Source organism: Egretta garzetta, unplaced genomic scaffold (genome assembly GCF_000687185.1).
Source record: "Egretta garzetta isolate BGI_Z169 unplaced genomic scaffold, ASM68718v1 scaffold16, whole genome shotgun sequence".
NCBI classification, from domain to species: domain Eukaryota; kingdom Metazoa; phylum Chordata; class Aves; order Pelecaniformes; family Ardeidae; genus Egretta; species Egretta garzetta.
In genome coordinates this window covers 2,934,881-2,962,475 of record NW_009260022.1, presented here as the reverse complement: position 1 = coordinate 2,962,475, position 27,595 = coordinate 2,934,881, and the positions used below count along the sequence as shown (strand labels likewise).

At 38.2% G+C, this 27,595-nt stretch overlaps 1 protein-coding gene across 1 annotated transcript in view; it reads left to right on the top strand.

Moving 5' to 3' along the window:
- Nucleotides 1-27,595, top strand: part of LRP2 (LDL receptor related protein 2) — a 130,080-nt gene that overhangs the window by 79,990 nt on the left and 22,495 nt on the right. The window contains exons 42-61 of the mRNA XM_035896170.1: nucleotides 1,021-1,310; nucleotides 3,114-3,317; nucleotides 3,704-3,946; nucleotides 5,032-5,157; nucleotides 10,986-11,105; nucleotides 11,960-12,091; nucleotides 12,870-13,071; nucleotides 13,505-13,800; nucleotides 14,270-14,786; nucleotides 16,669-16,821; nucleotides 17,301-17,471; nucleotides 18,737-18,960; nucleotides 19,372-19,549; nucleotides 20,474-20,670; nucleotides 22,256-22,501; nucleotides 23,427-23,555; nucleotides 24,268-24,387; nucleotides 24,936-25,052; nucleotides 25,324-25,440; nucleotides 26,825-26,962. Coding sequence (XP_035752063.1) covers nucleotides 1,021-1,310; nucleotides 3,114-3,317; nucleotides 3,704-3,946; nucleotides 5,032-5,157; nucleotides 10,986-11,105; nucleotides 11,960-12,091; nucleotides 12,870-13,071; nucleotides 13,505-13,800; nucleotides 14,270-14,786; nucleotides 16,669-16,821; nucleotides 17,301-17,471; nucleotides 18,737-18,960; nucleotides 19,372-19,549; nucleotides 20,474-20,670; nucleotides 22,256-22,501; nucleotides 23,427-23,555; nucleotides 24,268-24,387; nucleotides 24,936-25,052; nucleotides 25,324-25,440; nucleotides 26,825-26,962 — 3,920 coding nt within the window. The remainder of the gene's footprint in view (nucleotides 1-1,020; nucleotides 1,311-3,113; nucleotides 3,318-3,703; nucleotides 3,947-5,031; nucleotides 5,158-10,985; nucleotides 11,106-11,959; nucleotides 12,092-12,869; nucleotides 13,072-13,504; nucleotides 13,801-14,269; nucleotides 14,787-16,668; nucleotides 16,822-17,300; nucleotides 17,472-18,736; nucleotides 18,961-19,371; nucleotides 19,550-20,473; nucleotides 20,671-22,255; nucleotides 22,502-23,426; nucleotides 23,556-24,267; nucleotides 24,388-24,935; nucleotides 25,053-25,323; nucleotides 25,441-26,824; nucleotides 26,963-27,595) is intronic.

Genomic DNA, 27,595 nt, shown 5'->3' with positions numbered 1-27,595 from the left:
AGCAGGAAAGTTTTTAAAAATAATTTTGTTTCTATCCATTGAAATTCACCCATAGTCTCAGAGAAATCACTGCAACAATCGGACCTTTCCCTCTGGTTCCTTCAGCATAGCAGTTCTTTTGCAGGCTTTTCCTTTCCTGTGACAGAAAAGTGATGCCTGTAATGTAGTAACTCTTAAGGTCTGTGCCTCTACTGAATCTTCTGGGAGGAAGGCATTCTTATTTATATAATGCATGTTTATAGTCTCCTGAATTTGCTTGTATTTCCAGATTGTGTAAATTTAGAACTGCAGAAGATAAAACTGAAATGAAAACATGTCCTATTCCATGGGACTGTTAGTTTTCTCCTGGTACAAGAAGTCATTAGCATCATTCAGTACTTAAAGGGAGCCTATAGGAAAGATGGGGAATATCTTTTTAGTAGGGACAGCTGTGACAGGACAAGGGGTAATGGTTTTAAACTAAAACAGGGTAGGTTTAGACTAGATATAAGGAAGAAATTCTGTACAGTGAGGGTGGTGAAACACTGGAACAGGTTACCCAGAGAGGTAGTGGAGGCCCCATCCCTGGAAACATTCAAGACCAGGTTGGATGGGGCTCTGAGCAACCTGATCTAGTTAGCAGTGTCCCTGCTCACTGCAGGGGGGGTGGACTAGATGACCTCTCGGGGTCCCTTCCAATCCAAAACATTCTATGATTCTATACCCATTCCAAAAGTGTATTCTCTCATGACGTTTCGCATTCATTTTAGCTCTCAGTAGTGTAGTTCTTCAAACATTTCAATCTTTAGCCCAATTAATTCCAGTACATTATTGTGTCATTATTACAGAGCTGCTACTTTGCATCACTATTGAAACCATAGATCGGAAAATTTGAGATTTTTAACCCCTAACAGCACCCTACGTATTGGTGGACATTACTGAAATGGTGAATAATAGTTGCCAGACTAATTTGGGCATGGCTTTATACCTAAGTTAAGACTTTTGTATTATGAGATGTAATAATTTCTTTGTTATTTTTAGGCAGAAGATTGAGCGATGCACTCTTACTGGTACAAATCGTGAGGTAATTGTTAGCACTGCTCTGCATCCGTTTGCAATGACATTGTTTGATCAGCACATATATTGGACGGACTGGAACACACGAAGCATTTACCGAGCTAATAAGTATGATGGTTCGGATCAGATTGTAATGATCATGAATCTTCCACAAAGACCAATGGATATTCATGTCTGGGCAAAAAGTAAGCAGCAGCAGTGTACCAACCCTTGCAACCAGTTCAATGGTGGCTGCAGTCACATCTGTGCACCAGGTAAGCTGTTGTGCTTGATGACTGTAAGCTATTAGTGTTGCCTGTATTAAAGTTCATAGTATAACAATTTTAGTCATGTGGGGACATCTTAAATATTTCTTAGTGTTCCTAAATATTTAATATTTATTTTATTTATAAATGCAATTAAAATGATTGTCATTCAAGGTCACGGTATTTTGCCAATACACCTGAGGGCTGTGTCTGAGAATCTTCACAAATAAAAATTAGGGGTTTCTCTAATTTAAACAAAAAAATTGTTTTCCATGGTTTTAACTTTTTTTTTCCTCCGGGATGAGACATGAAGTGAATTCTGCAGCATATGGTTACCTTAGGAATGCATACTGATATGCTGTATACTGAACAGTTGTTTCCTACCACATATTTAAAAAATCTTTATGGTCACTATTTCTTTATCACATGATATTATGAAGTCTTTTTGTAGTGAATAATTTAAAAATAAATGTTCCTACTACCTTATTTTAAAAAGGGGTATTAAGGATAATAAGGATAAAAGGGATATATTAAAAAGGGATTCTACAGGTATATCAGCCGGAAAAGGAAGGTTAAAGAGAGTGTACCCCCGCTGATAAGCGAGACCGGCAGGCTGGTAACAGCAGATGAGGCTAAAGGGGGCCTATAGGAAAGAGGGGGAAAACCTTTTTAGTAGGGCCAGCTGCGTTAGGACAAGGGGTAATGGTTTTAAACTAAATCGGGGTAGGTTTAGGCTAGATATAAGGAAAAAATTCTTTACAATGAGGGTGGTAAACCACTGGAACAGGTTGCCCAGAGAGGTAGTGGAGGCCCCATCCCTGGAAACATTCAAGGCCAGGTTGGATGGGGCTCTGAGCAACCTGATCTAGTTGGCGGTGTCCCTGCTGACTGCAGGGGGGTTGGACTCGATGACCTCTAGTGGTCCCTTCCAACCCAAAACATTCTATGATTCTATGATTCTATGATTTTAAATGTTGGACAATTACTAAGAAGATAGCACAAGTCGATTTCTATCTACACTGTGGGGCAGGTGTCCTTTTGAGTCATGGACTCCAGAAACACTCTGTATCATCAGCTGCATATTGGGTTGAGACCTGAGTGACATTACATATCCCATCTTATTTCTCTCCTTGTGCGTGTGTAACGAAGGAGGCAAAGTGCTCCAACAGGCCACCAGTCCAGGTGGCCAGGAAACCAGAAAGGCAATATACCCTAAAGAGCATTGCTGTTACAGAGCTGTTTCATGTGTTGTGGATTTTTGGAAGTTACGATACTTGACTTTGGAAAAACTCATTCAATGCCCGCTTTCATCTGTAGCATCTTAAATATCTTTAAAAACCTGTCTTGCCTGAAAACAACTCAAACTTCTCATTGATTTTGAGAAGAGCAGTTAGTCTAGTGCAAGGAGTTTTGAAAACCCTGTTTTGATTTCAAGGGATAGAGCCGCAGCTGGTGGAGCTCTGATGTTTGAAAGCATCAGATGCCATCTTGCTGCCACCCAAAATCTATTTGGACAACAGGCAATTATTAAGATACTCCAAGTTCTGATCTCAGTTTCTCTAGGGAACTCTGAAATAACTCTTGAGGGTTTTAATGGATTTGCATATGCTTAACTGAGATAAAAAAATGGCTAAGTCACCACACTTCTGTCTGAGCAGATAGATCTTACAGGAGTTGTGAGAATTTCATTGCCATTTTCCAGTGTTACAGCTGTGAACAGTTTCATAGAACCCTTTCTAAAGCATCAATGTTAAATTTGTCTCATTTTTTGTCGTCTGTTATTTTTTTTTTAACCATCAAACATAAATTTAGGTCCAGCTGGTGCAGAATGTCAGTGCCCCTCTGAAGGTCGCTGGTATTTAGCCAATAATAACAAGCACTGTATTGTGGACAATGGTACCAGGTGTGATACTGGTTTCTTCACGTGCCTTAATGGGCATTGTATCTCTGAGCGATGGAAGTGCGACAATGACAATGATTGTGGTGATGGCAGTGATGAGTTGGAAAGTGTGTGTGGTAAGCATTTAAAATAGAGCATGCATCACTTTCTCATGTAGTTGTCTTGCCCGTACTGTATTCTCTATCACTTTTATGGCTTTATGATCATGGATCTTATGGCTGTAGTTTGGAAATGATCCCTTGCCTCAGTCTTGAGGTCTGAATGGCTACTGATCTGCTCTAGAATCCAAAATCCCTACAGTATTGAATTTTGTCATGTATAGCCAACTTCTACTTTATTTAATTCGAATATGTGTTTTACTTTCATGCAGTCCGTTTTGCAGCTGTGTTTGCCCTGGCAGGTAAAAATATTGTGACTTTACTTGTTACTTTGTCAGAGAACCTAGGTTATGTTTTATCCATGTATGTTCTTTTTTTGATTATTTTTTTTTTATTTCCTGCAGCTTTCCATACTTGTCAGCCAACAGCTTTTACCTGTGGTAATGGGCGATGCGTACCCTATCATTACCGCTGTGATCACTACAATGACTGTGGAGATAACAGTGATGAGGTTGGCTGCTTGTTTCGAACTTGTGACTCCCACACAGAATTTACTTGCAATAATGGAAGGTGTATAGCTCTTCAGTACGTCTGCAATGGAGTAAACAACTGTTACGATAATGGCACGTCAGATGAGAGAAATTGCCGTAAGTTTATCCTGCTTACCTAGTGCCTGTTTGATTCTGACTCTTTAGACCAAAGAAGAGGCAAATGTGTTTGTATGTGAAGAATTGTGACAAAATCAGCAGAGGATAAAAAATTTCTTTATTTACATTACAGATTCTGCTTTGTGTTATTTGAAGCAAATAGAATTGTTAAAAGATATTCCAGAGTACCCTGAGATGTTACATATTAACTATTAATAACTGTTAATAACTATTGTTTTAAATAGTCTGCTTGATGCAACAAATGCTCATACAGTGCTTAATGTTAGGTCTTGTGAGTAATTCCATAAACTTCAAAAAGATTATTTCAGATGAATTGAATGCAGGGCCTATATTTTTGCAGAATTAGCCTGGAGTTTGGCAGTGGGTTTTTACTTTGTGTGATGCTATATTAATTATCCTAGATTTAATCATCAGGGGTGTATATTGTGACTCTTACACAGACACAGTTTATATTTATTCTGTTTAAAATTATATGCCTCATAGCTCTCAAAAAGGTATCAGTTCATTTGTTTTCCTTAAGTTGTAAACTGTGCTTAGTTCAATATTGACTACTATTGCAGTTAATCAAACTAATTTCTTTGCACTAAGATTACATTATTCAGTGGAAAAATTGTATCTGCTGTTAGAGAATTTGATGAAAAGGTATTTAGAATTTTTTTTTTACGTCTTCATGAGCACACTTTTTTTTTTTTGGAAACATACTATTTGTGACAATTTTTTTTTTATTCTCAGTGAAATCTGAATATTTGAAATTCAGGGTCTATTAGTCATTTGTAGTTGGTTTGATTCATATAGTACCAGCTGATTGCAAATGCAGGCATTACAGTGTGAATACATGTCAATTTACATTCCCTCACCCCCAAGTATTGGCATGTGTTTCTCTGATCATGTTTTTGTCAATAAAGGCAATTGTCTAATTGTTTCCATATAGCATGAGCAGTATGAGTGCACTTTAGCGAGTGACATGGGACTATATTATTATGTATCTTTCAACGAGATGCAGCAGAATGGTATTTAAAAAAGCTCTGAAGAACTTTTGCTTTTTTTTTCTTCCCTCCTTAAAGCGGAGCGCACTTGCCAGTCTGGTTTTACAAAATGTCAAAGCACAAACATTTGCATTCCTCGAACATATTTGTGTGATGGTGATAATGACTGTGGAGATATGAGCGATGAGAGCCCTACTCACTGTGGTAAGTTAATAGGGCCTTGGTTACTTTCCTTGTACTTCAGTTATTCCACTGCTCTTTATCTTTGACATAACTCCAGCTGTTCTCAAAACATCTACTCTTGTAATACTGAAAAGTGATATGCATTGTATTATTATCTCTTAATTATCTAAATCATGCTTTTATCTAATAAAAAAGATCATAATTTTTTTCAGCATTTTTATACAGCATTTGAGGGATCATTCCTTTTGCTTATTCTGCTCTCTATCCTTTATGGTTTTACAAGTTAATTGGAACTTAAGTATTATAGCGAGTTGGCTTTTTCTGGAACCCTAACATTAGAATATTTTTCCTTCTAATCAAATGAAATTGTATGCAGTCTCAAATGTAATTTCTTCTGGCTCTTATATGTAGTTATGTATGCCTTAGCATGTGATTCATTGTCCATTGTTGCTTCCAGTTAGTGTATGAAAGTGTCTAGTTTTCAGTCAGCCTTCATTACAAACCAGCTTATTTTTGCTAGTTACAGACATCCTGCACCTGGGATGGGGTAACCCCCAGTATCAATACAGCCTGGGGGGAGAAAGGATTGAGAGCAGCCCTGCCGAGAGGGACTTGGGGGTGCTGGTGGATAAAAAGCTGGACATGAGCCGGCAATGTGCCCTGGCAGCCCAGAAGGCCAACCGTACTCTGGGCTGCATCAGGAGGAGCGTGGCCAGCAGGTCGAGGGAGGTAATTCTGCCCCTCTACTCAGCTCTGGTGAGACCTCACCTAGAGTACTGCGTCCAGCTCTGGAGCCCTCAGCACAAGAAGGACATGGAAGTGTTGGAGCGGGTCCAGAAGAGGGCTACTAAAATGATCCGAGGGCTGGAGCACCTCTCCTATGAGGACAGGCTGAGAGAGTTGGGCTTGTTCAGTCTAGAGAAAAGAAGGCTGCGGGGAGACCTGATTGCGGCCTTTCAGTACCTAAAGGGGGCCTATAGGAAAGAGGGGGAAAACCTTTTTAGTAGGGCCAGCTGCGTTAGGACAAGGGGTAATGGTTTTAAACTAAATCGGGGTAGGTTTAGGCTAGATATAAGGAAAAAATTCTTTACAATGAGGGTGGTAAACCACTGGAACAGGTTGCCCAGAGAGGTAGTGGAGGCCCCATCCCTGGAAACATTCAAGGCCAGGTTGGATGGGGCTCTGAGCAACCTGATCTAGTTGGCGGTGTCCCTGCTGACTGCAGGGGGGTTGGACTCGATGACCTCTAGTGGTCCCTTCCAACCCAAAACATTCTATGATTCTATGATTCTATGATTTTAAATGTTGGACAATTACTAAGAAGATAGCACAAGTCGATTTCTATCTACACTGTGGGGCAGGTGTCCTTTTGAGTCATGGACTCCAGAAACACTCTGTATCATCAGCTGCATATTGGGTTGAGACCTGAGTGACATTACATATCCCATCTTATTTCTCTCCTTGTGCGTGTGTAACGAAGGAGGCAAAGTGCTCCAACAGGCCACCAGTCCAGGTGGCCAGGAAACCAGAAAGGCAATATACCCTAAAGAGCATTGCTGTTACAGAGCTGTTTCATGTGTTGTGGATTTTTGGAAGTTACGATACTTGACTTTGGAAAAACTCATTCAATGCCCGCTTTCATCTGTAGCATCTTAAATATCTTTAAAAACCTGTCTTGCCTGAAAACAACTCAAACTTCTCATTGATTTTGAGAAGAGCAGTTAGTCTAGTGCAAGGAGTTTTGAAAACCCTGTTTTGATTTCAAGGGATAGAGCCGCAGCTGGTGGAGCTCTGATGTTTGAAAGCATCAGATGCCATCTTGCTGCCACCCAAAATCTATTTGGACAACAGGCAATTATTAAGATACTCCAAGTTCTGATCTCAGTTTCTCTAGGGAACTCTGAAATAACTCTTGAGGGTTTTAATGGATTTGCATATGCTTAACTGAGATAAAAAAATGGCTAAGTCACCACACTTCTGTCTGAGCAGATAGATCTTACAGGAGTTGTGAGAATTTCATTGCCATTTTCCAGTGTTACAGCTGTGAACAGTTTCATAGAACCCTTTCTAAAGCATCAATGTTAAATTTGTCTCATTTTTTGTCGTCTGTTATTTTTTTTTTAACCATCAAACATAAATTTAGGTCCAGCTGGTGCAGAATGTCAGTGCCCCTCTGAAGGTCGCTGGTATTTAGCCAATAATAACAAGCACTGTATTGTGGACAATGGTACCAGGTGTGATACTGGTTTCTTCACGTGCCTTAATGGGCATTGTATCTCTGAGCGATGGAAGTGCGACAATGACAATGATTGTGGTGATGGCAGTGATGAGTTGGAAAGTGTGTGTGGTAAGCATTTAAAATAGAGCATGCATCACTTTCTCATGTAGTTGTCTTGCCCGTACTGTATTCTCTATCACTTTTATGGCTTTATGATCATGGATCTTATGGCTGTAGTTTGGAAATGATCCCTTGCCTCAGTCTTGAGGTCTGAATGGCTACTGATCTGCTCTAGAATCCAAAATCCCTACAGTATTGAATTTTGTCATGTATAGCCAACTTCTACTTTATTTAATTCGAATATGTGTTTTACTTTCATGCAGTCCGTTTTGCAGCTGTGTTTGCCCTGGCAGGTAAAAATATTGTGACTTTACTTGTTACTTTGTCAGAGAACCTAGGTTATGTTTTATCCATGTATGTTCTTTTTTTGATTATTTTTTTTTTATTTCCTGCAGCTTTCCATACTTGTCAGCCAACAGCTTTTACCTGTGGTAATGGGCGATGCGTACCCTATCATTACCGCTGTGATCACTACAATGACTGTGGAGATAACAGTGATGAGGTTGGCTGCTTGTTTCGAACTTGTGACTCCCACACAGAATTTACTTGCAATAATGGAAGGTGTATAGCTCTTCAGTACGTCTGCAATGGAGTAAACAACTGTTACGATAATGGCACGTCAGATGAGAGAAATTGCCGTAAGTTTATCCTGCTTACCTAGTGCCTGTTTGATTCTGACTCTTTAGACCAAAGAAGAGGCAAATGTGTTTGTATGTGAAGAATTGTGACAAAATCAGCAGAGGATAAAAAATTTCTTTATTTACATTACAGATTCTGCTTTGTGTTATTTGAAGCAAATAGAATTGTTAAAAGATATTCCAGAGTACCCTGAGATGTTACATATTAACTATTAATAACTGTTAATAACTATTGTTTTAAATAGTCTGCTTGATGCAACAAATGCTCATACAGTGCTTAATGTTAGGTCTTGTGAGTAATTCCATAAACTTCAAAAAGATTATTTCAGATGAATTGAATGCAGGGCCTATATTTTTGCAGAATTAGCCTGGAGTTTGGCAGTGGGTTTTTACTTTGTGTGATGCTATATTAATTATCCTAGATTTAATCATCAGGGGTGTATATTGTGACTCTTACACAGACACAGTTTATATTTATTCTGTTTAAAATTATATGCCTCATAGCTCTCAAAAAGGTATCAGTTCATTTGTTTTCCTTAAGTTGTAAACTGTGCTTAGTTCAATATTGACTACTATTGCAGTTAATCAAACTAATTTCTTTGCACTAAGATTACATTATTCAGTGGAAAAATTGTATCTGCTGTTAGAGAATTTGATGAAAAGGTATTTAGAATTTTTTTTTTACGTCTTCATGAGCACACTTTTTTTTTTTTGGAAACATACTATTTGTGACAATTTTTTTTTTATTCTCAGTGAAATCTGAATATTTGAAATTCAGGGTCTATTAGTCATTTGTAGTTGGTTTGATTCATATAGTACCAGCTGATTGCAAATGCAGGCATTACAGTGTGAATACATGTCAATTTACATTCCCTCACCCCCAAGTATTGGCATGTGTTTCTCTGATCATGTTTTTGTCAATAAAGGCAATTGTCTAATTGTTTCCATATAGCATGAGCAGTATGAGTGCACTTTAGCGAGTGACATGGGACTATATTATTATGTATCTTTCAACGAGATGCAGCAGAATGGTATTTAAAAAAGCTCTGAAGAACTTTTGCTTTTTTTTTCTTCCCTCCTTAAAGCGGAGCGCACTTGCCAGTCTGGTTTTACAAAATGTCAAAGCACAAACATTTGCATTCCTCGAACATATTTGTGTGATGGTGATAATGACTGTGGAGATATGAGCGATGAGAGCCCTACTCACTGTGGTAAGTTAATAGGGCCTTGGTTACTTTCCTTGTACTTCAGTTATTCCACTGCTCTTTATCTTTGACATAACTCCAGCTGTTCTCAAAACATCTACTCTTGTAATACTGAAAAGTGATATGCATTGTATTATTATCTCTTAATTATCTAAATCATGCTTTTATCTAATAAAAAAGATCATAATTTTTTTCAGCATTTTTATACAGCATTTGAGGGATCATTCCTTTTGCTTATTCTGCTCTCTATCCTTTATGGTTTTACAAGTTAATTGGAACTTAAGTATTATAGCGAGTTGGCTTTTTCTGGAACCCTAACATTAGAATATTTTTCCTTCTAATCAAATGAAATTGTATGCAGTCTCAAATGTAATTTCTTCTGGCTCTTATATGTAGTTATGTATGCCTTAGCATGTGATTCATTGTCCATTGTTGCTTCCAGTTAGTGTATGAAAGTGTCTAGTTTTCAGTCAGCCTTCATTACAAACCAGCTTATTTTTGCTAGTTACAGACATTTGTGTTAGGTAGTAGTTAGGTAGTACTTTTCCCATACAGAGTGTTTTGGATCAGTTTATAAAACATAATGGATATTTTCAGATAATGATTTATTTTTAGTATTGCCTGAGTGGATTATTTTTGCTTTCACTAGTTTTCCTAAAGGTACACGCCTTGAATGCCACAACTTTTCTAAAATATGAGTTTAATTTTTCTAGCCAAAACATGGCCACTTCTATCTGTGGAGCCCAACATGTCAAAAATGTGAGTCTTGTGCTGCTCATGAAAGGTGTGCTTTGTCCCTTCTAGTCTTTATGTCCCAGGAGCATTGCTGAATTACTTAAATTGAGAAGTGGTGAAGGGTAAGAAAGAGGAGAGAAAGGGAGAATGGGAGATGAAACAAGCCCCAAGACATTAATGAGCAATGTGTTAATTGCCTTTGATTTCCATCATTAAAGGCACATAGAAGAGCAAGTTAAAAGGCCAGACTGGATCCTTTTTGGTATCTTGAAACCATCAGAAGGTACAGGAAAGTATCAGTAACTACTGAAGAAATTATCAAACCTACTATACATGCCAGGATCAAGGGGCTCAGCCAAAGTGCAGAAGGAATATTTGCAGGGTACTTAGCTGGAACTATTCAGTGTTACAGTTTGTTCTTCACTGCCATTAAGAAAAGATTCCTACCTGCAAGTGAAGAGAAATTGGTGGAAGAATAAGGAAAGCATTATCTACCATAAGCTATTACTTCCTTACTGCACATTTTGATTCCTTGTAAAGCACGGAATTTGCTACTACCTGGTTTGGGCACTGGAGAAATTAGTAGATTTGGACTAGGTCATTTTCTTGTGCACAAATCTCAAGTATAAACGTAGAACATATTTACAGTTGTTGCATGTAATCCTGTTTCCAGGGCAAATTCTGTCTACTTATTAGCTGATACATATACTCAAGGAGAGAATTAAGCCCTTTTTTTGCATACAAAGATCAAGCTAGTTTGTACAATGAAGTCTTTGCAGATAGGCTGTGAAAAGACATCCTTCCTAGCATAATTTTTTCTCTTTCTTTTTTGGGGTTTATAATAATTTTGCATAACATGGACTCAAAAGCAACTTTAAACAAGTTGGAAAGGTAACAGAAAGAAAGAAGTCATACATAGGTTTTTTCTTCCAGTCTCACTGACTTGCACAAATAGTGAGTTTCGTTGTACATCGGGACGTTGTATTCCTGCTCATTGGTACTGTGATCAAGGAATAGACTGTGCTGACGGCTCTGATGAACCTGCCTCTTGTGGTAAGTTTACACTCAGAATATACAACACGATGGGCTATGGGAAATCGGTAGTTTCTCTGTAGGCAGCAGCTTGAATCCAGACTAGGTGGAAAAGAAGTATCTTCTGAGGTTTATTCACTGACTGTAAATAATCTGTCACTGAGTAATTCAAGTCTTAAATACTTAAAGCAGTGTATGGAATATGAATGCTTTTAATTGCCACAATTGATTGCTTTTAATGGGATCACTCTTAATGTATAAATTCCTGTCTCTTTATAAGACTGTGATGGTGGTGAATCAAGTGACAAAAAGTAGCGAATATTGTGATATTGTTTTGGATATAAAAGCAGATGTCATGCTGTAGATGAAGTGTGTGTGCAGTATTGCTTTTGGGGGGAAAAAGGAATGTAGGATGCAGAGGAACATTGTTGACACAACATGAGGTAGAGTATCATAGTATTGCAAGAAGCAAATCCTGTATGTACAATAGAAACTGACGGTAATAAACAACAGAGGGGGAAAGAAGGTGAAAAGTAGTAGAGTAATCTCCAGGGAGGAGGGGGAGGAAGGGCTAACTGAAGTCACTGAGAATTGATATTACAACATAGTCATTATTGTCACTGTAAAAGTTGGCATAAAACAAGGCAGAACAGATCCTTCTATCATTTAAGCAGGGCTGATGGCTCACTTTGCACATTGCTGGAGTTCCACATTTAGCTAGAGAAAATCTCTTGCAGCTTTATAGCTTGACTTACACTTAAGCATCTATTTTACATTCCACTATCATAAGATTCTTCCTAAAAGTCTATTCTCAGTAGATTTTCATGGTAGTGCTGGTTAGTTTAACAACCAGAGTGACTGTGTTCATTTTTAAGTGCCCCAAGTGCGGACTTGTTCAAGTGACCAGTTCAGATGTGATGATGGCAGATGTATCCCAGCAACATGGATCTGTGATGGTGATAATGACTGTGGGGATATGAGTGATGAGGATCAAAGACATAATTGTGGTAGGTGTTTAATGCAAATAGATACTGCATTTTCTTTGTTTGTCCTGCAGGTATTTTTTAGAAAACAACCAACCAACCCTCAACCTCCTGCCCTCTGCCAATTTTTCTATCCCTAAAGGTGCACACTAAGCATGAGGTACACTCTTCCTGTACCTTCATTTTCACCATATTGAATTAAAATTGAATATCTTACTGGTAAAAAAAAAAAAAAAAAAATTGTTCTAATTTTGCAATTAGTCTTTGAAGTCCTGGGTTCAAATGGAGATATAATTAACCTGGGTTGTTTGTAAGATCTGGGCAGTGATAGCAGCTTTGGTGGAGATACTCCCTGATCATCACACACTATATCTTGTGCATATTAATAACCATATGGTTTTGGCATAATTTCTTTAAAAATTAGTGAGCATGGTTGTTTAGAGGGTGGACAAAGGGAAGAAGGTTCAGCAAGCCTGGTCTTGTTCCTTGATTCTTTTAACAGCAGCTGGATACACTTGCAGTCCTTGCCCTTTTTAACTGCAATGGTGCTCCTCCCTGGAGCATAGAATACCTTGAAGAAAGCAGGGGGTAGAGAGCCTAGGCCTGATACCTGCTTAGCTCCCAGAAAATCTGGCCAGACTCAGAAGCTTGTAGTGAGAGTCCAACAAGATTCCTTCATGAAGAGGAATGCTCAGTGAAAATCAGTGGGAATGTGTATGATATTTGTATATGAGAAGGTGCAGTGGTGTCTATCTCTGCATATGCAGCAGAGCATGGCCAGCGAACATTACTTTTCTTTCAGCAAACCGGAACTGCACAGCAGCAGAGTTCACATGCACCAACAATCGACCCCCGCTCAGGAGGTGCATTCCTCGGGCATGGATCTGCGATGGTGATGCTGACTGCAGTGATGCATTTGATGAACACCAGAACTGCACACGAAGATCTTGCACAGAAAATGAGTTTACTTGTAGTAATGGCTTGTGCATCCGAAACACATACAGGTTTGTAACTACCTGACCCACTGCAGAAATTCTGATTTAAACCTTTTTTTTTCTTACTATTTGGTTGTGAAGTAGATCTGCATATTGTAATGAAACTATCTGCTCTGCATTCATGCATTAGTTTTAACTTGAAAATGCTCTGGAATTTTCAGTGTTAATATCCTCAGTGTCCACCATTAGCATTTAATCCTTTTCATTGTGCCTAGTAACCTCTCCTGGGGTGATTCTGTTCGGCTTGTAATGCATACAGGGAATACAAGCAGGACTCACAGGATCAGACTCTGTATAATACGACCCTGATTCCCGAAAGTCTCTTCCATTGGAGCTAGTAATATCTGACCTTCTTTGGAGCTCAAGAGAATGTATCTATCCATCTGCCCTAGAGATAGTGATTGCCGCCTTATATTTGAAAAAAGTGTTCATTCTTCTTCAGATGTGACAGGCGGAATGACTGTGGTGACAGCAGTGATGAAAGGGGATGCATCTATGAACCGTGTCAACAGCACCAGTTTACTTGTCAAAATGGGCGCTGCATTTCCAAGGCCTACATCTGTGATGGGGATAATGACTGTGGTGATGAATCTGATGAGCTGGAACATCTCTGTAGTACACCAGAAGCAACCTGCTCTCCCCATCATTTTAAATGCGACAATGGAAACTGCATTGAAATGGTTAAAGTCTGCAATCGGTTGGATGATTGCTTAGATAATAGTGATGAAAAAGGATGCGGTATGTGTAGATTTATTTATTTAATTTAAAACACTTAGGCTGCTTTAAAAAAAAAAATCTCTGAACACAATTGCTGCAGAAGGATTAGAAGAAATGTATATATCTAATTTTTTGGTTTAATTAAATCATACTTATTATATACTGTTCTAACAAACCGTGACAATTAGCTAATTATATGAACTGAATGTAGTTTATACATTGTTATGTGTTGCCCTTATATTGCCAAAATACACCATTCGTAAGTGTATATTTTGCACTCATTGTATTGGGTGATAGACCTCAAAGGTGCTAGAATAATTTTGTATTAGATTAGATTCTTTTCCTTGCTCCTTTATTACAGTAGCCCAGATTCATATTGAGCATTTTCAGGGGGTAGCAGGGAGAGGTAGACAGGGAGGAGTACACTGGAAAGTGACTAATATTTTCTCTGCTAGCCAATTCCTTGAATAGAACTCCTTTTCTTCCCCAGGTATAAATGAATGCAGTGACCCTTCAATCAGTGGATGTGATCATGACTGTACAGACACACAGACAAGTTTCTACTGTTCTTGTCATCCTGGATACAAACTTATGTCTGATAAACGGACTTGTGATGATATTGATGAGTGCAATGAAACTCCATCAGTTTGTAGCCAGATTTGTGAGAACACAGCTGGCTCCTACATCTGTAAGTGTGCCCCAGGCTATATCCGGGAGCCTGACGGAAAAAGCTGCCGGCAAAATAGTAATATCTCCCCATACCTTATTTTTAGCAACCGTTACTATCTGAGAAATCTCACAGCAGATGGCCAGTCTTACTCTCTCATTTTGCAAGGACTGAGAAATGTGGTGGCACTGGACTTTGACAGGGTGGAAAAGAGGTTGTACTGGATTGATGTGGGGAGGAAGGTCATTGAACGAATGTTCCTAAATGGAACAAATAAGGAGGCAGTGATAAGCGATGATGTGCCCAACGGGGAAGGTATCGCTGTTGATTGGGTTGGCAGGTAAGAAAATGCATTTTCTGTCTTTCTGGGCTACTAAACAAATTACACGTGAGGGATTTTATTTTAGGGTTTTTTTCCCCACTTTGTATGAAATTCCCAATGAGTGGTGAAATAATTTGGGATTGTGGATGCAGTCTTATACAACTGCTCTGGAATTGTTTATTGGCATCTAATACATTACATAGCACTTTTCTTTAATTGCTCTCATATCTAGTATACTGAGGCTGTATCAGAGTTGCTGTTCACAGACTAGGCAAGCAGGCAGGTGGGATGTTACACGTGGCTACAGAGTAAGGATTCTAAGCTTAGGCTCTTCATTCCTTTGCTAGCAATTGTTGGGGTTGGGATGCAGGCTTCACACTATACATGAACAATATGTTACAACAGGTAACTAGATTCCAATGAAGTATGTAATAATAAACATTAATGAAATTTAGCTCCAGTACCAATGTGAAGAGCATATTTCTTTTGCTCTTGAAAATTGCATCTTTAACTTACACTCAAACAAGATCCACGTCATTTGCTGTAAGGAGGGCAGTATAAGGATGAGGTAATTGGAAAGCATTTTGCATATGGTAGTTTTTTAATTGCTTGCTGTGTGTCAAAAAGTAGTCTGACTTACTCCCACAGAAACTCTGTCCTTATGTGACGCCCTCTCTGACAGTGTTCTTGGCTGTGTTTCATCAGGTTTTGCTTCCTGAATGCAGTACTACCAGTATGAAAAGTTAAAGTGCTTTAAGTGCATGAAGAGTTTTGCGGACTCTGCAAAATTATGAGAATTGTTCAAAAAGTCACATTGGAACTTATATGAGAGTGTTTATATGAATATGTTGATGTAATACTTTTTATTTTTAAACCACTTTGTCTCTTAACCTAATGATAATTAATGTTGCCATCAGTCACAAATGTGTTATGATTCATGGAGAGGCAAGGAAGGAAAAGCCTAATTTTAGCTAAAGTGGTTCTACTGTTCCATTGCTATACAGTTGCTGAGTTATTTCAGCTACCATTAGTTAACATCTTCAGTCGGTTTTTGCTTAAGTGTTTCAAAAAGGCTGAAGGATGATACAATGGTAGATAAGGTTTTCTGCTCGCTTTCAGTGCAGGGAGAGGACTGGAGGATGCCATGAGGTGCAGGCTGGGGAAGACTACTTTCTCCTCCCCCCAGTGGGAATGGTACTGCTCAGGGTGGTGTAGGCCAAGACTGTATCTGTCAGGCTATTTCTGGAATGACCCTGTGGACGCTGGAGCTGAGCAGCTGTGCAGACAATTTCAAAGTAGCCTGCTGTAGTTCTAATTAAATTAAATGCTTTGGTTTTTTGCAGGCTTTTTAAAATCATCGCTTCAGCTTTCATGATTTCTTTGATTATAGCTGTGTTAGAAAATTCTAGGTGAGTTTTAAATTATGCCATCGAACTGCTTAGGAATTTTCAAAGGAGAACCTGGCAACTGTTCTACCTGTTTGAGAGCAGAGGTGGCAGCACAGAACGGATGGTGATTCTCTTCGATACTTTACAGCCCTGATCACAGTCCATTGCATGTCCGTTTTCCTGCTCCTCTTTGCTGGCCATTGTTGGGTAGGAGAGGAAGGGAAGAGAAGAGGGGTTTAGGAATTTATAGGCAAATGGTATATTATTACTCAACTGGGCAACTGCAAGCTTAAATTTGGCACCAATGACTGTGGATGCAGGAACAGCAGGAGTGAAAAGGGCAGTCTCGGAACATGTTGTAGAAGAGATGTCCGTACAGCATGTGTATTCTTCTTTTATGGTGGATATATTGCTTCTAGGAGAAAAAAAAACTGTGAAATTTAAGATTCTGTGAAGCAAAATAAACCAAAAAAGTAAATAAGAGTAAATAAATTAACTCTAAAACATTTCAGAAAATTGTACTGGGTGGATGCCTACAAAGATTGCCTCTATGTCTCTGAACTTGATGGAAGATTCCGGAAAAAACTGGTGGATCGGTGTGTGGATGCCAACAACACTTTCTGCTTTCAGTATCCCAGAGCAATTGTTGTTCATCCAAAATATGGGTATGACATTTCAAGAGTGCTTTTCCTTTCTTTTGCAAATAGTCTTGCACTGTCTCTGAAAATCTGAAATAAATTTTGGCTGCCTGCACTTAGATTTGCATGGCATTAGGTCTTAGTTGCAGCTAAGGAAAAATAGTAGCTTGCCTTTCATAGGTATATATTCATGGCTGTCAGATATTGAAAGTGGAATTTGGTTCCATGTGAGCAAGGAAGTTTTGACTGCAAGGCTAAAAAGGTTGATAGAAGTGTGTATGGTTTGATAGGCAGTGGGGCTGCCAGTTGTATTCTTTAAAGACAGTTGTGATCATGCAGTTGTCTGCTGTAACAGTTGAAGTAACAAATATATTAACCTTTTTCTTATCTCCCTCAATCTCTGCTTTAGTTCTGTTGCAGGAAATACTATGTTTGATGTGTGGCTTCTAATATTTACTTCAGTATATTTTTACTACAATCCTAACTATAAGTATTTATTTGAACAGACAGATTTACTGGACAGACTGGGCAGATCGAGCCTATATTGGACGAGCAGGCATGGATGGCAAGGAGAAGACAGTGATTATCTCTACAAAGTTAGAGTGGCCCAATGGACTCACCATAGATTACACCAATGACAAGCTCTACTGGGCAGACGCCCATCTAAATTACATTGAGTACGTATGCAGAAAAGAATGAAACAACTGAATAATTGCTCGTGGCAGGTTGCAGTGGTAGCATTTATAGATGCTGTAAGCATCGTGCATATTTCTACCCACTTACTTTATAGGAAACCAGAGTCAGAAATTCTGGAGTAGTAGGCGATATGAATCACTAGATGACACAGTAGCCTAGTTCCTATATTTTCATCCTAGGTTCCACTAGAAGTAGACTAAAAACGATAGTGAAGATTCACAATCTGTACTCAAATATGCAACTTCTTTAGGTGTACAACCTGAACCAAAGCAAAACAGAGTATAAAATCACTATTTTTTTCTGATTCTCTTGTTTCTGGCTATAGATAAGAGTTGAGCTGTAACTAAACTAGTTATGTGCTAATAAAATAGGATATAAATCTCTAGAAGGTCTGAATATTTGTCCATAGGTACAACATGGAATTTCCTGTTAGCGTATGGGGTTTTTTTGTTAATCAAGAAAAATCTGTTAATTGCTTCCAGTGTTAGAAAATTTCCACTTAAATATCAGTAAAAACAAGTAACTAGCATTCTGGCTCTTGTCACGGCATTGAAATACTTTAAAAACAATCCTTTGTGTTTATATTTGTATTCATATTCACATGTATATTTAATTTTATATTTACTTTTATTCTTCTTTACATTCATTCTTCTGGCAGCCTTTTCTATGCTTAGTCTTTAAAATGTTTTGGTTTTTTTTAAATGTATAATTATATGTATGTTTCTCTCTCTCTTCTCTCTTGTATTTCATAATTTCCTCTTATAGCAAGGTGATAGTGAAAATATAAAATCTTATTAAAGATATCTCAGAGGAGGCTCCAAATCAGAAAGACATGTAAAATTTAGGAATATAGGAGGCCTATTATTGTCTTAGATGTTCCATTATTAGCAGTCTGAATGATCCAGGCAAGCTAGTCTCTCATGTGACAAAAATAACTTGCTGTGAGGCGGTAAATCTGCAAAATTTCATTGTACTAGCTGATATGTTTCTGTGGGAAGACTTTACATTTCAGTGGATGTTCCTATATTCCATTTATTTGCCTAAAATAACCTGTTTTACTTTTCTGCACGTCTTAAAATGAATTCACTGAGGACAGTGCTCTATCTTTAGGGGCTAAGGAAGCTGCAATTCCATGTGGCATGATCCTAGTCACCAATAATGAAGTACCATAAGCATACATAATAAATGCTAAAATGTCTTCACATCTTTATCTGAATGTTTTGCATGTATTTTTTTTTTTGTGTAGGTACTCTGACCTGGATGGACATCATCGTCACACAGTATATGATGGGACTTTACCTCATCCGTTTGCAATAACAATTTTTGAAGACACGATATATTGGACTGACTGGAACACAAGAACTGTTGAAAAGGGAAATAAATATGATGGATCAGACAGGACTGTTCTTGTGAACACCACACACAGGCCATTTGACATCCATGTTTACCATCCATACAGACAACCATTTGGTGAGAAAACAGAATTAGATTTGCGTTTAGACGGTCAGCTGTTATCCGGAGACTAAAATTGTAAAGGGTCCTGAATGCGCTCAGCTTTTGCCTTTGCTGAGGGGAATGAAATGCAGAGAGTAAATGTAGGCCTCTACTTTACATTTATAAATTACCATTTCTTTGAATAGCAATGACTGGAAATGCATAATTTTAAATTAGTTTCTAAAACATCATGGCTTAATAGCATACATTTCCTGTATATGAAATCATACATGTTTCTCTCACTAAGTGCCTACTTATCTAGGATTTGGTTTTCAACTTATTACATTTAATCTTTCAGTCTAGTATTAGAGGAGTCTGTTGTAGCTTGAGACCTTTGTGTCCTGGGATTTGCGAGGTATGGTAATATTTATTCTTCTGTTTTACCAGTTAATAATCCTTGTGGAACCAACAACGGTGGTTGTTCCCATCTTTGTCTAATAAAAGCTGGTGGTCAGGCTTATTCCTGTGAATGTCCTGATAACTTCATGATAGTACAGTTCGGCAATACAGCCCACTGCCTTCCAATGTGCTCTAGCACCCAATTTCTTTGTGCAGACACTGAGAGGTAAGTCACTGCTCACTCTCTTTTTTTCAATGTCTTTTTAAGGATATATTTTACAGTTTAGTCTCTTCAAAAGGGCATGGAATTGGGGATTCCTTCTGCTCTTATTATGAGCTTGTGGTGTGCTTGCAGAGACAAAGCCAGGACTAGACAGGCTTCCATTTTAGAAAAGTACTTCTAGACTCATTGTTTAAATAGTACTTTTTTCCTTTTTTTTCTGTTATATGATATTGCTAATAGAGCAAAGTTTGGGTTGTTAGAAACATGTACCTCCAGAAACCATTTCCAGTTGAGTTCACAAACCTGGAAACTTCTCTTATTTTTTTTGTACATATTTTACAATGTATTTGTTTCTGCCAAATATATGCTGTCTACCAGTGGCCAGGGAAGGCCTTTTAGTTGATGTGGGAGCACATTTCTGACCCTTTTTCTGAGACAACAGCAGTGGAGGCAGAGGAATGGTGATATAAGAGCTACTGTGCTGATACTGTGTCACTCTGGAGCCTGTGAGGCAGGCGTGCTTATTCAGTGACCTTTTGAAGCAGTGTTACAATGATAATCCCTAGTGAAATTTTTGTGGTGAAGTTCAGGTGAGTTATTAAAATGCTACCTTACTAAAAATCCAATTGAAGATTGATTTAAAAAGCATGAGAGAAGGTTACCACAAAAATACATAAAAATTAAATCCTCATTAATTTGCTGTGAACTTCCTTCTGGGCACCCACCAATATCGTCTGTTTCTGGTGACAGTATTCTGGCATATTTTGTTAGCATTTGAAAATGCTAACAGAAGACGTGAAATTCAAGATGTCTTGGAAGTTTCAAGAAATAACACTGAGACAAGACTGTCTTTTGTGCTGTAAAAGGATGGTTTTATATCTGTAGAGACGTGTCCTCAACAAAGAAAACACTGTTTTGTCTTTGTAGGTGTATTCCTATCTGGTGGAAATGTGATGGGCAGAGGGACTGTCGAGATGGTTCTGATGAGCCTCCTACCTGTCCACAGCGATACTGTTCTGTTGGTCAGTTCCAGTGTAATGATGGGAACTGCACAAGCCCACATTTCTTGTGCAATACCCAACCAGACTGCCATGACAGATCAGATGAAGATCCTGTACTTTGTGGTATGTTACAGCTAAAAACTCTAAGTGTTTTATCAGTACAGGACGTGTAAACTTTATATAAATTTCAGAATAATTATCCTTTTTTTACAGATGAAAAGGTGAGATAGACAGATGCAGTCTTTTCTAGTCTTGCACCTGCTAGAGCAACTCACCTCAGTGCAAAAGCAGAATAAAGGAGAGAAAAAAATGTACTATATCAAAACATAAACATTTTCTGTACCTTTGAGACAGATTTGCACTCGTGTAAATTACAATTTGAGGTATAAAATACTAGCAGCAGGACTCACTTTGTTTTGTTCCAAGTAGAGCCATGGTGAGTATGAGAAATCTAAGGCTTCCTAATGCCCAGGTCAGTCTACCAGGTATGCTAGTTTTCCCCATATTCTAGAGCTTTGTGTGATGGGACAAAATTATTTCACCCTCTGCATTGCACAAAATCCAGTGCATGTGGGAAGATTTGTTTTGGAGAGCTGTTTGTGATGGCGGTATTTTAAAAATATAGCCTAATTATGCTTGTGCAATAATGCTATTTCCTTAAAATCCTGTCTTATTCCACATACCTATGTCTAATTTAAAAAAGCACATCCTTACTTCTCTTTGTAAATAATGTAGTTCTGGCAGTTGCAAGCTTAGTAACATAAAGGGGAGGTGTGTGGGGGAAAGCAGCATGGCTGTAGAATTAATAGTTCATTGCCTTCCATTAGCAAAGTGTTTCTAACAATGATAGAATTAAATGAAAAGTCAATTTTATCTGAGTTCCAAATAGCTAAGCTCTTAAGGGTGGCACAGGGGAATATTAAATAAGTAGAAATGTGGCATCTGCATAATGTGTCACCGGTTTCAACGTACTGGGTACAATATAAGTCAGTTTAGGTCTATATAGTTCCTTCTCATAGTTTTGTGCATGGGAATAGAATCCTTTAGTCTAAAAAATGTGTGGAAATCATAATATATGGTTTCCTCCTGAACAGTTTGGCAACATATGTGAAAAAGTAGTAGGGTAGTGTCCAGTGAGACATAGAAACTCTGGAAGCAAAGACTGGTGTTGACTCCTATTTTCATAGGCCTTCAGAGCTCCTCCAGTTTGCCAGCACTGCTGGCATCAGCTTCTGGTGCTTTGCCCTTTGGAAATAGGGGCTGTACATTTATAGGTTGTGGCGCTGTTACTAGCATGGTCTTCTGCTAAGTTTTCTGACATGTTCATTCGTAGTCAGAGGAACAGGCTCATCAGGCAATGTACCGCTAAGCTGGTAGCATGGCCAGAACTCCTCTGTGCAGTGGCTGGGAGCCCCTGCCTCAATCATGTTTGAATGCTGGGTTTACTCTCCTCTGCTTTAGGAGAAGATAGTGTCTGTCTTGCTCCTAGCAAAACGTAGAGCCATAGTGAGCTTGTCTGAAGATGCCTGTGGGAAATGTGCCATTAGAAATACGTACCTTAACTGGGCAAGTTAATGTGAAGTTTTAAATTTTTACTGGCTTTCTTTTTAACTTTTGGTATAGACATGATAACTCCTCAATTGACATAGCAGCAGAAGACCATTCCTGTAAGTTTCAGTATCCTAACAGCCAATTTGTATTCTTTCAGCTAATCACCAGTGCGAAACTCATCAGTGGCAATGTGCCAATAAACGATGTATCCCAGAAGCCTGGCAGTGTGATAGAGACAATGACTGTGGTGACAACTCGGATGAAGATAGTACTCACTGTGCTAGTAGAACCTGTCCCCCAGGCCAATTTAAATGTGACAATGGCCACTGCATCCCACAGTCCTGGAAGTGCGATGTGGATGATGATTGTGGTGATAACTCTGATGAGCCATTCCATGAATGCAGTAAGCACATAGCTGTAATAAGCTGCCTACATTATAGTGCACCAAAAGCAGAACAAACTGCATTACTTAGTTTTCCTGAGACTGAAAATTTATTGGAAAGCAATATTTTCTGCAAGCTAATTGCAGTCACGTAGTAAAGAGTGTTAGAAAACATAGAGGCTATGTGATAATTTCCTACTTTCTTATTCTTGAAGGTGAGAAAGCATATTTATGCTGGGCAGATTATCAAGAACTGGCAGCATCTCACTCTGACTTGTTTGATGCTAGCAGCGTCCTTTGCTTGGCCCCATACAACACTCTGTAAAAATGATATATGCTGATCCATTGCCTGTGTGGAAGCAGTGAATGTCAGTTCACCAATTTTTACCTTATTCCACTTTGGAGCATGACATATGTCGTACTTTTTACAAAAACAAAGTAAAGTTTCATTTCTTGAAGCTGAAGTTTCTCATGATGATAGTCATATGATTTCAAAATAGAAGCTTACAAGAAGAACAAACGCAGAGCACAGTCTAGCCTATGTTTAACAGCAGGATTTTCCGATGTGCTCCGGCATGTCTCTTTGAGTCACTGGCCACCTGGAAGAACTTGTGTTCTTCCACAAGCTGTGGCCTCTGGCTTCCAGATTTGGGGCTTCTATTACCACCATTACCTGCTCTAAATACTTCAAGGAAAAACACACTGAATGACATTTGAAACTGTCATGGATTTGTAGCATATGCAGAATAAAAGCAGCATTGATTGGAAAAGATAGTAAAATCAATACATTTAATGCTTTCTCTATTACAACACTGAAGTTAGCAGATAGCTCTTTTTAGTAGAAATAATTGACTATAAATGATAATGGATTTTGAAAGGCAGAACAGCAAGGAGGACAGTTTAATGGCTAAATAACATGACTAACTTTGACAACTGCCTCTTTCAGTGGGTCCTGCCTATCGGTGTGACAATCACACGCAATTCAGCTGTAGAACCAACTACCGTTGCATACCGTTGTGGGCAGTGTGCAATGGGAATGATGACTGCAGAGACAACAGTGACGAACAAGGCTGTGGTATGTTTGGACAAGCCATTTCAACATAACTTTGTACCTAAAATATTCTTCCAATTTACAAAAACTTTGATTTTCTGAAAGTCTTCAATAATAATGTACCTGGGCATGTTTTGTTTGATATCAATTAATTACCCCGGTAGTTATTTTTCTTCAGGAAAAATTCTTTGTGCAGCAATTCACTGTGCAGGTCATGTGTTTATGAGCTTTGAAGATCCGGATTTTGTTATTTTTGCCCAATATGTCATCAAATGAAACAGGAAATACTTTTACTTGAGCTGAGCTATTTTAGACAATTAAAACTGTCAGTGTTTTCTACATCTACTTAACTTACCTACTGTGCTGGTGAAACCACCAGTGTGGGAAGTATGATGATGCTTTCCCAGACCCTCTCATTTGTGTAGAAACCTCTCATGAGCTTATACATAAAGCTTAGAGGGTGTTGGATCACTATATTGGAACCAGAAAAGACTGGAAAGTGTAACGCACCATGAGGTCAAGATGCCCTCCTCTGACAGTACTAAGTTTATCTCTTTGTGTTTCCATCTCAGTTCTATATAGTTATTTCAGCTGTTTCTTAATCACTTCTCTATTACTTGGCCCAGTCTGTGGCACGGACATCTCTGTCTACTTCCATTATTTTTCTGTGCATTCCATCTTATCCAAAGACCATGATAACGTGTGCTGTTTTACTGGCAAACTATGTACACTGCAGAGGAGATGACTTGCAGTCCTTTTGGAGATTTCCGTTGTGACAATCATCGATGTATCCCACTGCGCTGGAAGTGCGATGGAGATAATGACTGTGGAGATAATTCTGATGAGCACAACTGCAGTGAGTTTGTTTTTTGGCTGTCATGATATGGTCCAGATTTTGACATAATTATCCTTCTATTTCTTGTGAGAATGGGGCAGACAGCTCTCAGCTGCAACCATTCTGTTGTTCTACTCTATAGCTTATCTTGTCTTTGCTGAAATACCACAGTGATGTCACAAGGAAGCATTTTAGATACATAAAAACACTGATAAATCCAGTCATCACAATAACACAAATTTGTGTTTTCCACTAAGAAGTGACATTTGAATTCTGACCTATGTGCAAATGTAGTATTATATTGTTCCTTAAACAGTGAAAGTGGATCTTTTTTCTTTCTGTTTTGGAATAAAAAATTCTGTATATGATGAAACAAAATCCACAACGAATTTCTTTTTTTCTATGTCCCCAGAGTACTGGGGGGAATGCTGTTTTAACATCATTTAGTTTTAAGGATTATGCCGCATTATATGCCCATATTACCTTTGTCTTGTTTAATGAGACAGGTGTGGATGTTTAAATCTACATCTGGGTAACTTTTCATACTTGTACATTCATTTTAAATGAAGGTCCTCGTGAATGCACAGAAAGCGAATACCGTTGTGACAATTTGCGCTGCATTCCTTCTCGGTGGATCTGTGATCATGATGATGACTGTGAAGACAATTCAGATGAACGTGACTGTGGTGCGTATTTTCTGGATGCTACCTTTTGCATGTTCACTCTTTTGTTTCTAATGTGATAAATTATTCTGCAAAATGGTCTCTTATGGGAAGCATCTTTAATGGAGTGATGTTGACTAGATCACTTTAGACATTCCCCCAAAAGTAGAGAGTACCACAGTTTTAGCAGTCTGGGATTTTGCAGTCTTTTTTAGGATGTTGTTCTCAAAAAGTAAACGCTTTATCTGGATTTGAACGAGAAGACATTTCAACAATTACTTCTGAATCTTTTCAGAGCTGAGGACCTGCCACCCAGGTTATTTCCAGTGTGATAGTGGACACTGTGTTGCAGAGCGCTTCAGATGTGATGGAAATGCAGACTGCCTTGATTTCTCTGATGAAGCAACTTGTCGTGAGTTTCAGGCTTTGCAATTGCTGCTCATTGAGCTCACTTCCAGAAAGATTTGCACTTTTCTCTTTAAGGGAGATGACTCCTTAGAGGTACAGAATTCTGCTATACTCAGTGATGTCAGTAAAAATTCAGGATAAGTATAATATTAAAAAAATGATTCAAAATATAATAATGGGTAGCCATCTCTCACACTGATTGCAAACACATTCCTAATGCTAGGAAATTAATGTGTTTACAAGGTTCACCAGAAGATACACATGTGATCGAATTAAATTTTTTTTACTATCCCACAGACATTGCAGGATCCACTGTTTCAGTTGTATTGTATTCTAACAAGGTTCTATAATGGTAGGGTTTTTTATAATGCTCAAAGATGTGTATAGGTTCCTAAAGTACCAGTGAAGCAAAGGGAGTAAAATACTTTTCTGTTTATGTCTTCCTTCTGTATATTGATCTACCGTGAAAAAATGTCACTACACTGTAGCTTGTATGGAGCTACAGCTCCAGCTGTTCATCCAGAAAGTATTGTTCCCAGTTGGAATGAAAATATCACTATTGCTCTGTCTATGCTGACTGACATTGGCTTTTTAGGTGATATTGAAGTGTTAGTTCTGACTTAATATGTTCAAATGGCTTCAGTACTTGAGAGAATTCCTTTTTTCACTTTGTGTTGGTGTCAGGGCAGTTTTGTACATCTTCCCGTGTACCTAATTTTAACACCTGTGCTTTAAGAAAGAAGGGACATCTGCACAGTAGGACCTTTACTTTTCTGATGGTAGCTGCATCCTGGAATATACATCGCAACAGTTAATCTTCCAGAACCTGAATTACATAACATTTGGCTGTTCTTAAAGGGAGGAAAAAGCATATGAGAATCCATTGAAAGGGCAAGCATATGGTTTATTTATGTAGGTTGCAAGAGTCATATTTTTGGGTTTTCATTGCTCTATTCAGTTATTTTCATAGCTTTTACAGAATTTGGGTATTTTTTTTACTATGCCAACACAAGTCCTTTTTGAATTACATTTCTTAAGTACTTCTTCAGTCATTTACGTTTGCCAATGACATTTACCTTTATTACTGAACTAGATTTGACAGTGACAAATTCGAGTAGCACTTGTTAAATTAATGACAGTTTATTTTCAAAAGCTTTTGGGAGTAACTTACATTATTTCACTATTCATTCAAACCTGAATTAATTACATTATAGCTACCAAGAAGTCCTCACTCCTTGCAGTCTGTTGTTGCTGTACCTCATACTATATCTCCTATTATGGAGAGAAGGGTATTGAAAAAATAATACAGGGTTGGGCTGAATATTTTTCAGGAAAACCTAAAATTATCATTGTAAATGAAAATGTCACAATAATTTTCTTTTTTTCAGCAACACGGTATCCTAATGGTACATACTGTCCGCCTATGCTGTTTGAATGTAGAAACCATGTCTGTATCCAGCCATACTGGAAATGTGATGGTGATAACGACTGCGGAGATGACTCTGATGAAGAACTTCACCTTTGCTGTAAGAGACAAAACTATATTCAAATGAACAATATGCATAATAAAATCTCCAATTACAATAGAGAGAACAATTAGAAAATAAATTTTAAGTATTTTCTTTTCACTGGAGATTCTCACAGACTTAATTCAGGATGAGGCTGACAATTTTGCTTCATAAGCTAGTTCACTTCATCTTCCTACAGAATGTTTCTCACTGCTTTGCAGATATTTGTATATGTGGTTATAAAAGTAGTATCGAAGAGATAAGGACACTATTTCCCATATTCAGGTTGGTTATCTAAAATAAGAGCACCAGTTTGCAATTAAAGATTATTTTAGATAAAGTATATTTTCAAAGGTGCTGAGCTTTTAAAGCTATCAGAATAGTTGGGACATCTTTGTAAATATCATTGAGGAGTCCTGACTTTAGCTCTAAAAATGAGGTGTTGGAGGTGCTACTTCAACAATTTTTGTCAGTTATGCACTACACAGCCACTTAAATAGCATGTTGGATGTTCATTCAGTTTACTTCATAAACAAATCTAGAAACCTCAGTGTTATATGTTATAGGATATGCGTTTGGCCAAAGATAATGTACTGTCTTCTGACAAAGTATGTGTAATGCCCTAACATACAATCACCACAATGTGGAGGA